The following is an 11,444-nucleotide window of genomic DNA, read 5'->3' as shown; positions in this document are numbered from 1 at the left end:
TCTCTGCCACTCTGACCTGGGGGAAAATTCCTTCCTGACCCCAAATATGGCGATCAGTTAGACCCTGAGCATGTGGGCAAGACCCACCAGCCAGACCCCTGGGAAAGAATTTTCTGTAGTAACTCAGAGCCCTCCCCATCTAGTTACCCATCTCCAGCAATTGGGGATATTTGCCACTAGCAGTTGCATATTGGCTACATGCCATTGTAGGCAGCCCCATCATACCATCCCCTCCATAAACTTATCAAGTTCAGTCTTGAAGCTAGTTAGGTTTTTTGCCCCCACTACTCCCCTTCAAAGGCTGTTGCAGAACTTCACTCCACTGATGGTTAGAAACCTTTGTCTAATTTCAAGCCTAAACTTGCTGATGGCCAATTATAGCCATTTGTTCTTGTGTTCACATTGGTGTTTAACTTAAATAACTCCTATCCCTCCCTGGTGTTTATTCCTCTGATGTATTTATAGAGAGCAATCATATCTCCCCTCAGCCTTCTTTTGGTTAGGCTAAACAAGCCTAGCTCTTTGAGTCTCTTGTAACAAGGTAGGTTTTCCATTCCTCGGATTCTCCTAGTGGCTCTTCTCTGCACCTGTTCCAGTTTGAATTCATCTTTCTCAAAAACAGGAGACAGAATATTTCAGATGATATCTCACTATTGACTTGTATTATGGTACCAACACTAACCTGTCTCTAATGGAATACCTCGCCTGATGCATCCTAGGACTGAACTAGTCTTTTTCATGGTCTCAACACATTGGCAGCTCATAGTCAACCTGTGATCAATAATACACCCAGGTCTTTCTCCCCGCTTACAGCAAAAATTCTTGTTGTTAGTCCCTAAATGAATGACCTTGCACTTTGCACTATTACATTTCATCCCATTTCTATTATTCCGGTTTACAAGGTTGTCCAGATCTTGTTGTATGATATTCTGGTCCTCCTCTGTATGGGCAATACCTTCCAACTTTATGTCATCGGCAAATTTTATTAGCACACTCCCGCTTTTTGTGCCAAGGTCAGTATTAAAAATGTTAAATAAGATTGGAACTCCACTAGTAACCTCGCTCTCTCCTGACAGTTCACCTTTCAGTATGACCTGTTGTAGGCTCCTCTTTAAGCAGTTCCTTATCCACTTTTCAGTTCTCATAATAATCCCCATCTTCTCCCATTTAACTAAGAATTTCCTATGTGGAACTGTATCAGATGCCTTACAGAAATACAGGTAGTGCAGATCTACTGCATTTCTTTTGTGTAAAATATCAGTTAGCTTCTCAAAGAAAGAGATCATTTTGGTCTGCCATGATTAACCTTTTAAAAAAACATGTTGTATTTTGTCCCAATTACACTTAACCTCTATGTCCTTAACTACTTTCTCTTTCAAAATTTGTTCCAAGACCTTGCATACAGTTGAGGTCAAACTAACAGACCTGTAGTTTCCCAGACCATTTTTTCATATTCTTAAAAATGGGAACTATATTAGCAATTTTCCACTCATAGGTTACATCCCCCAAGTTTACAGATTCATTAAAGATCCTTGCTATTGGGCTTGCAATTTTATGTGCCAATTCCTTTAATATTGTTGGATGGAGACGATACCCTTCCCACTGCCCCTGATATAGTACATTAAGCTGTTTGAGTTTGACTTCCACTTCAGACGTGGTAATTTCTACCTCCATATCCTCGTTCCCATTAGCCACCCTGCCACTACTGCTAAATTCTTCATTAGCCTTATTAAAAACTGAGGCAAAGTACTTTTTTAGGTGTAAATCCATGCTGAGATTATTTTTGATCTCTACCCCATCCTCAGTGCTTAGCAGTCCAACTTCTTTCCTTGTTTTCTTTTTATTTATATGGCAATAGAACCTTTTACTATTGGTTTTCATTCCCTCATATTCAATAGGGGATCCACTATAACCCCCAGATACTTGTCAGCAGTACGACCACTTAGACAGTTATCCCCCATTTTGTAGTTATGCATTTGATTTTCCCTTCCTAAATTTTGGAAAATGCACTTGTCTTCCTTGAATTTCATCTTGCTGATTGTTGACCAATTCTCTAATTTTTCAGGGTCGTTTTGAATTCTAATCCTGTCCTCCAAAGTGCTTGAAACCCTTCCTAGCTTGGCGTCACCTACAGTTTTATTAAGCATAGTCTCCATTTCATTATCCAAGTTATTAATGAAAATATTGTGCAGTACTGGACCCAGGACTGAGCCCGGCAGGGCTCCACTAGGCACGCCATCCCAGTTTAACAGTAAACCATTCATAACTACACGTTTGTGTACCCACCTGATAGTAATTTCTTCTAGACCACATTTCTCTAGTTTGTGTCAAAACCTGACTTACACCAAGATATATCACATCAACAGCTTCCCCCCATCCACTAGACCAATAACCCTGTCAAACAAATGTTTTGATTTAAAACTGAATGTTTTAAAACAAAAAATATCATTTTTTTCAATGAAAAAAATGCATTACAATTTTGGATGAAAATTAAAATATCTTTATGGAGGATATGTCCATCAATGGCTATTAGCCAGGGATGGTGTCCCTAGCCTCTGTTTGCTGGAAGCTGGGAATAGGTGACGGGATGATCTCTTGATGATTACCTGTTCTTTTCATTCCTTCTGGGGTACCTGGCATTGGCCACTGTTGGAAGACATGATCCTGGGCTAGATGGACCTTTGGTCTGATCCAGCATAGCCATTCTTATGTTCTTATGTTATGTTCTTATGTTCTCTAAATATTAGATGCAAAAAACCCAACTGACTCTATTAGGTACACAATTTAAAATGAATGCTATTTCCTTTTGCTCATCCTAGACTACAAAATATATATTTAAAAATAAAGATGAGCTGTATCCATTCTTCCTATACAGGTCAGCTGACTCCTCAATGAGGCAAACTTTTAGAATGACAGTGGCGATTTCCAGATGGCTCACATTGCCCTGAAAGATGAAGGTATTTCACAATACAGTTACTTTCTTTTACAATTCCAGGTGTGTCTGGCTAGTGGATCTGTCTTACCAGCTGTGCTGATGGAACTTGTCAATATAAACTCCCTTCATTCCCAATCTTTTTCTCTCCAGGAGACACACAGCAGCCTTGGCTGCTGCTAAGTGGTGCATTGTAGGATGGCATAACTTGCTTTCCCCAAATCTATATATATATACATTGCAGGAAGATTTCTTAGGTGATTCTCATTTCTGTGACGGTAACTTTACACCACTCTAGCAGTGTCAAGGGGACTTAAAGTCTTTGTGATCATTCTACAGCACTTCCCTTTTATGAACCCCGTACACTGCTAGAGTGGTGTGCAGGGTAGTCTGTATAAATGAGAATCTGCCACTTCACAACCAGACAACTCTCTCAAAGTATGTAGATCTCTACATCAGTTAGCATCTCTTTCCATCACCATCCAACTGTCTTTACCCCTACCTACCTTCCTCATAAAAGGCAGCTCAAAAGGATCGCATGGGGGGAACTGTTTTGTACTCCACTCTCAGCTCCCCATCACCCTGGGGACATGTGAACTCAACAGAATGTCACAGACTTCCCTAGAGTGTGTAACACATTCTGCTAAGTCAGGTTGGTCTCCTGGTTAAAGCATAGAAAACCAGCACACTAGTCCTGCCTTTCCCAAATGCTTCTTACACTGTGAACTTCAGTGTGTTACGCCAGCCCCCTCCCGCAGATTCATTTCCCCCTTCTGTGAAATAATGATAAATACCATAATTTGACCCTCCCAGTTACTGGGCACAGACAAAGAGCTCCCAGAAGAAGCCACATCTATAAGTTTTATGGGTCCTAGAATAGTAAGGATTTCTGCTGCATATACTTGAGCGCAGTCCACTAGCACCTGATCTAATCACCATTTACAGATATACAGCTACAGAGCACTCCTGTAACAGGGGAAAGCAGCAGTACACAAATCCATAGATTTATAGATTCCAAGGACAGAAGAGGCCAATGTGATCATCTAGTTTGGCCTCTACAAAATAATTCCTACTGCACTTTAAAAAAAAAATTCAGTCTTGATTTAAAAATTCCCACCACACACCTTGGTAAATTGTTCCAATAATTAATTACACTCATTGTAAAAATTAACACCTTATGCCCAGTCTGAATTTGTCTAGTTTCAACTTCCAGCCACTGGATCATGTTAGAACTTTCTCTGCCAGATTGAAGAGTCCATTATAAATATTTGTACCCCATCTAGGAATTTAGAGACTTTGATTAAGTCAGCCCTTAACTTGCTCTTTGTTAAACTAACTAGATTGAGCTCTTTGAGTCTATCACCTTAGGGCGTGTTTTCTAATCCTTCAGTTTTTCTTGTGGTGCTTCTCTGAACCATTTCCAGTTGCTTATCATCTTTCTTGAGTTGCAAACACCAGAACTGGACACAGGATTCCAGTAGTGTTTGCACCAGTGCCAGATACACAGAGAAAATAGCCTCTCTACTCCTTCTTGAGATTCCCCTCTTTATGCATCCAAGCATTGCATTAGACCTTTACGCCACAGTATCTCACTGGGAGCTCATGTTCTGCTGGTTATCCACCATGGCCCCTGTCAGGGTTCCCCCACACACACTCTGAACTCTGGGGTACAGATGTGGGGACCCGCATGAAAGACCCCCTAAGTTTATATTCTAACAGCTTAGGTTAAAATTTCCCTAAGACACAAATTCCTTTCCTTGTCCTTGGATGGTATTGCTGCCACCACCACGTGATTTACACAAAAATTCAGGGCAGGGTCACTTGGAATCCCACCATGTCAGGGTTCCGTTCCCCTCCCCCCCCGACTCTGAACTCTGGGGTACAGATGTGGGGACCCACATGAAAGACTCCCTAAGCTTATATTCCATCATCTTAGGTTAAAACTTTCCCAAGGCACAAATTCCTTTCCTTGTCCTTGGACTGTATTGCTGCCACCACCAAGTGATTTACATAAAAATTCAGCAAAAAGAACAGGAGTACTTGTGGCACCTTAGAGACTAACAAATTTACTACAGCCCACTTCTTCGGATGCATAGAATTGAACATATATTGAGGAAATATATATACACATACAGAGAGCATAAAAAGGTGGGAGTTGTCTTACCAACTCTGAGAGGCCAATTAAGTAAGAGAAAAAAAATCTTTTGAAGTGATAATCAAGTTAGCCCAGTACAGACAGTTTGATAAGAAGTGTGAGAATAATTACAAGGGGAGATAGATTCAATGTTTGTAATGGCTCAGCCATTCCCAGTCCCTATTCAAGCCTAAGTTGATTGTATCTAGTTTGCATATCAATTCCAGCTCAGCAGTTTCTCGTTGGAGTCTGTTTTTGAAGCTTTCTGTTGCAAAATTGCCACCAGCAGGTCTGTCATTGAATGACCAGACCGGTTAAAGTGTTCTCCTACTGGTTTTTGAGTGTTATGATTCCTGATGTCAGATTTGTGTCCATTAATTCTTTTGTGTAGAGACTGTCTGGTTTGGCCAATGTACATGGCAGAGGGGCATTGTTGGCACATGATGGCATATATCACATTGGTAGATGTGCGGGCTCGTTCACCAGTAGGAGAACACTTTAACCTGTCTGGTCAATAAAACTACCTCTTTAGCATAGGAAAATTCACAAGCTAAAACAAAAGATAATCTAACACATTTCCTTGCCCTACTTGCAATTTTTGTGATTTTAGATGGATTATTCCAGGTATATTTTCAGGAGATGTTGTACCTGCTTGGCTTCTCTCTCTGTCCGGAGAGGGAACGAACAAAGAGAAGAACAAACAAATCCTCCCCCCCCCCGATTTGAAAATATCTTCTTTCTTCATTGGTCCTTCTGGGCAGGTGCCAACTAGGTTATTGTACTGTTTAACCCCTTACAGGTAAGGCAGTTCAGTACAGCTGCCAAGGAGGGATTTTATGCTACCCTTTCCTCTATATTTATGACAGCCCCAAAACCTTTTTCTGAGTCATTACTTCTCAGGATATAGTCCCCCATTCTGTGAGTATGGCCTGCGTTCTTTGTTCCTGTAGGTATACATTTACATTTAACCACATTAAAACATATATTATTATTTGCTTACATCCAGTTTATCACGCAATCCATATTTCCCTATATTAGGAACCTCACTTCTTCATTATTTACCACTCCCCCAATTTTTGCAATATCTGCAATCTTGTGATGATTTTTATGCTTCAATCTAAGTTGTTCATAAAAACATTAAATAGCATAGTGCCAACAACCAATCCCTTCAGGACCATACCAGAGAGATACCTTCTAGATGATGATTCTCTATTTATAAGTATATTTTGAGACTTATCAGTTAGCAAGCTATTAATCCATTTAATGGTTGCCATATTGATTTTATCTATGCAGTGCTGTTGTAGATGTGTCAGTCCCAGACACTAAAGAGACAAGGTGGGTGAGGTAACATCTTTCATTGGACCAATGTCTGTTGGTGAGAGAGACGAGATTTTGCACTTATGAAGAGCTCTTCTTCAGGTCTCAGCTCTGTGAACTCTGTCTAAACTCTAAAGCTTGTGTCATCAACAGATATTGGTCCAGTAAAAGATGTTACCTCACTCACATTTTCTCTCTAATATTGATATTATGTCATTCTAGGTTTTTTTTATTCAAATTGTCATGAGGTACCAAGCCAAAGGCCTTAATGAAGGCTATCACATCAATACTATTACCATTATCAGCCAAACTTATAATCTCATCTGGAAAACAGATATCCAATTAGTTGAAAGGGTCTATTTTCCATAAAAAGCAAGGATTGTTCCAAAATTTCTTCTCTTGACACCTCAATCTAAGCCCATCCCTCAGAAGCCTAAGGAATTCAGCCACTTTCATCTATTCAAATTCAGTGGGATTTGGGCAATTAATTTACACCCTTTGAAAGTGCCAGCTTGAAACTTGGTCTGATATGTGTCATTAGCACTGCTGTGTGTCTTAATATTTCCCCTGTGCTGTGCCCGGAAGTCCAGTATTAGCTGCACCAGCGTAGTTTGCACCTTGTTGATTTAGCAGACCTCAATGTTACTCATAAGGAAGGACCACACGCTCGGTTCAATGTCAAAGGTTGGGACAGTTTTATTGTCAACAAAGCATGGTACTGGTTCCGTGCATACCATGCTACAGGTTTACTAACACATATAAGCCTGTGACAAGGTGTCTGCTCAATACAAAGTTGCCCCTCCTAACTCTCTTCCTCATATACAGTATACCAACAAGTTACATATTGCATTCCATATATTATTACCACCCTTCTATCGTGTAGTTCAAACAAAACATCCTCCTCCATTATTCTGTCATCCCATCCTTTTCTTTACAACCAATCTGTGTGTTCCTATGCCACCCTCTTAGCAATGTGTTTATGCAGTGACTTAAGAGATCTTTGTGTTCCAGTAGCATCCTTTTCAGATCAGGAATGTGATTATTTGGTTAGCTGATATTCTGACACAGCCTACTTTGCATGGTATTGTTACCCATGATTGGGGCCCCAGCAAGGCCTACAATATCCAATGGGAGTTAGGAACCTAACTCCCTTAGGCATAATGTAATTAAGAATGGTTCCATCCATACAGATCCTGGTAAGTGACACTCAAACCTAACAGCTTGGAATTTCTACTAAATCCAGGGTCTTTGAAAACCACTTAACATTCCCCTGACTGTCTTTCCCAAGGCTTCCTTCACCTCCTTGTTTCTTAGAGTGTAAATAAAAGGGTTTAGTAGAGGAGTTACCATAGTGTTAAAGATGTTGATAGTTTTATTCAAATCCAACGAGTTCTGTGCAGAAGTCTTGACATACAGAAAAATGCCAGAGCCGTACCAGATAGTCACGACAGTGAGGTGGGCCAAGCAAGTAGAAAAGGCCTTTTGCCGGCCTTGGACTGAAGGGATTCTCAAGATGGTGGAGATAATGAAAATGTAGGAGACCAGGGTTATCGTGCATGAGACCATGACAACAATGAATGAGTCGATGAAAGTTGCCAGTTCAATGAGGCGCTTGTGAGCACAGGAAAGCGCTATCCATGAATCTATGTCACAAATAAAATGATTGATGACGTTACGGCCACAGAAAGACAACCTGGATATAAGAGCTGCCAGCACAGAGACAGCCAGGAACCCACACAGCCAAGAGAGGAGGGCCAGCTGAGCACAGAAGGTGCTGTTCATGAGGGAGCTGTAGCGCAATGGGTGGCATATGGCCAGATAGCGGTCATAGGCCATGATGGCCAGGAGGAAACATTCTGTGGCACCCAAGGAGAGGAGAAAAAACAATTGCAGGAGACAGACAGTGAAAGAGATGGTTTGGCTTGTGCCCAGCATGACGCCAATGGCCTTGGGAACACATGCTGTGGTGTACCAGATCTCCAGGAAGGAGAGATTGCAGAGGAAGAAATACATGGGGGTGTGGAGCCGTGGGTGGGTCCTCACTAGGGCTATGATAGACACATTCCCTAGGATTGTTAGGACGTACATCACAGAAAACAGCACAGCAAGGGCCACCCGGAAATACCAAGTGCCAGGAAAGCCGAGGAGGATGAACTCCTGCACGTTGGTTTGATTTCTTTCTGTCCCAGCCATGACGTCCATCTGTCAAGACATGAGAGATAATAAGACATTTAAACATGCTGAACACACATTTGGATGTGCAGTAGTGCAGGCCCCAGAAACCTGGTACTAAAACTAAGAGAAGAGAAGACAAAATGGGTGCTACTCAACACCCTTATGCATCTTTCTACCTCCTCAATAAAGATGTCAAGTATCAGAGGGGTAGGCGTGTTAGTCTGGATCTGCAAAAGCAGCAAAGAGTCCTGTAGCACCTTATATACTAACAGACGTATAGGAGCATGAGCCACGAAAAGCTCATGCTCCTATACGTCTATTAGTCTATAAGGTGCCACAGGACTCTTTGCTACAATAAAGACGAGATCTCCACTCTTCATTCTTCTGAGGCCCATGAGGAGGCAATGCCATGGTTGATCCTATAGTATCTTCTGTCTTGATGATCTAGCCTATCCACCCCACTCCTCCCTCCGAGAAAGCCTCAGGATTTGGCCCATTCTCTTCATGCTTAACCTTGGAAGATAACTTTCAACTCTGATCAGGAGTCCGAAGCAGGAATGCACAGATCTCATTGAAAGTTGATACGATTTCCACTCATAAATAAGTGATACTCTTCTGACCTTCAATGGGACTTGTGTTACTTAGGTGTAGAGCTGGTCAAAAAAAATCTACAAAACTTTTTGTTTCCCTTTGGAAAACACCGGTTTGTTAAAACTGTAATATTTCACAGAAACACACAAGGTTTAGATCAAAAATCTCATCAGGATGGTGTCTCAGGTATAAAACAAAAAACCTGAGAAAAATCAGTTTTCTAGCCCGGTGGTTAGGGAACTTCTGTGGGATGTAGAAGACCCAATTTGAGTCTCATTTTTGTTTCACATTGAAATGAAAACAAAGTGTGAAGCTGTGACATTTTTCACAAAATGGTATTCTTCTTTCCTGGGCAGCCCTGCTTAGTCCTTTTTGAAAACCCCATCTCAAATTCTCAGCAAGGAAACAACATTAAAAAACAGGAATTATACAGTATTTCTTATGTGTTGTGGTAGAATCTTAGGGTCCCACCTATGGGGTTAGGCACTGTAAAAACATAACATAGAAACCATCCCTACTCCAAACAGCTTACAATTCAGAACACAAGACAAACAAGTAGAGGCAGACAACAAAGAAACAGCTTCCCAGATGTACAGTGCAATGGCTCCCAGTTTCCTTTTGCAAAACAGCCCCCTTCTTCCACTCACCTCCCCAGGGCTCAGCTCCACTCATACCTTCACAGTCTGGGCTAGACCAGAACAATAGTTAGGAATCACCTTCCAAGCCCTGTCAAATGCTTAAAAAGACAACCTATAACCCACCCGGCTATTGCATGAATATTTGCCACATTCTGCAAAGGCCATTGCTCCCAAAGCTGAGAGAGACGTCAGTGTACAGCAGGAAGAATAAATGGTCAATCCTCATTGTAGTTGGGTATTTTCAAAGAGGTTAAGGGGGTCAGATACCCAGGTACCCAGCTCTCTGTAACATCCAGTGGAAGTTGGACAATTAACTCCCTGAGGCTTCTTTGAGAATCCCAACTGCAATGTCCTTCCTCAATATTTCAGTTTGGTATCATCCTTGTACAGATAATTATACTAGTTCTTTACCGCTGCAATGTGTAGAATATGGCTACTCAGCCACACACACACTGGCACGCTATCGGCCTAATTGAAGGCATAGTGGAGTGAAAGGTTAACTAGAAAAGTATCATTGTTCCCATTTCACAGCAGTGAAAACTAAGTCAGGGAGGTGAAGGAATTTATGCAAATCAGAGAGACAACTGGGCATAGAATATAAGAGTTCAGATTCCCATTTCTGTACCCTGTGCCCTGATCTCAGATATAGACATCCAGAAACCTCCAGTTGCTAGAAGTTGGTATTGGAGAACGGGGGAGGGATCACTCAGAATTGCTCTGTTCTTTTCATTGTCTATGAAGCATCTGGCTCTGGCCACTGTCAGAAGACAGGATATTGGGCTAGATGGGCCATTGGTCTGACCCAGTATGGCCATTCTTATGTTTATATATAGATAACTTCTCTATTTGTTTGAGATAAATTACTGAACCAATAAATTAAAGAGTTTAATTTATTAGAGTTCCTTGAAACATCTCTATTTCCATTTAAACATTTTTGATGGAAATGTCTTTTTGATGAAATGGAGACTTTAGCAAAAAATATGTTCATAAAACAATTTGGGATTTTCATAAACAGAAAAATTCCGTTTCCAATATCTTAATTATAGAAATTAAGTAACCTCAATAAGTCATTAAGTCCAGCCCTTTGTCCTGTAGCACGGCCACATAACCCTGGGTTATCAGTGAAAAGTCCAACCAGTTTACAAAAAGTTGCAGTGATGGGGATTCTACAACCTCCCCTGGAAGCTTGTTCCAGAGTTGAACTACCCCTTATAATTAGAAAATTTTTCCTAAGATGTATCCTAAATCTACTTTGTTGCAGATTAAGCCCATTACTTCTTGTCCTAACTTCAGTGGACATGGAGAACCATCAATTCCCACCCTCTTGATAATAACCCTTAATATATTTGAAGATTGTTGTTAGTTTCCCCTCACACAAGTCTTCTTTTCAAGTTTTCCAAACCTTTTATCATTTTTGTTTCTCTCCTCTGGACCCTGTCCAATTTGTCCACATCTTTCCTAAAGTGTGGTGCCCAGAACTGGACACACTACTCCACTGGGGCCTCACCCTCACCCACAGTAGTGTGGACAATTACCTCCCATGTCTTACATACCACTTTCCTGTTAATACACTCCAGGATGATACTTTTATACAGCTGCATCACATTTCTGACTCATATTCCATTTGTGATTCCCAAGATCCTTTTCAGCAGACCTA

At 41.1% G+C, this 11,444-nt stretch overlaps 1 protein-coding gene across 1 annotated transcript; it reads right to left on the bottom strand.

The window, feature by feature from the left end:
• Positions 1 to 7,616: 7,616 nt before the first annotated feature.
• On the bottom strand, positions 7,617 to 8,576 carry LOC113406668 (olfactory receptor 6F1-like). The gene has a single exon (XM_026652476.1). It carries the CDS (start codon positions 8,574 to 8,576, stop codon positions 7,617 to 7,619), a length of 960 nt encoding a protein of 319 aa, XP_026508261.1.
• Positions 8,577 to 11,444: the final 2,868 nt, after the last annotated feature.

The sequence above is a fragment of the Terrapene carolina genome, unplaced genomic scaffold (assembly GCF_002925995.2).
Source record: "Terrapene carolina triunguis isolate 2854851 unplaced genomic scaffold, T_m_triunguis-2.0 Scaffold116, whole genome shotgun sequence".
NCBI lineage: Eukaryota > Metazoa > Chordata > Testudines > Emydidae > Terrapene > Terrapene triunguis.
This window is presented reverse-complemented; position numbering and strand designations above follow the sequence as displayed.

What these genes read in the sequence shown, in the direction of transcription:
- LOC113406668 (XM_026652476.1), bottom strand. Translation starts at nt 8,576, where the DNA reads ATGGCTGGGACAGAAAGAAATCAAACCAACGTGCAGGAGTTCATCCTC.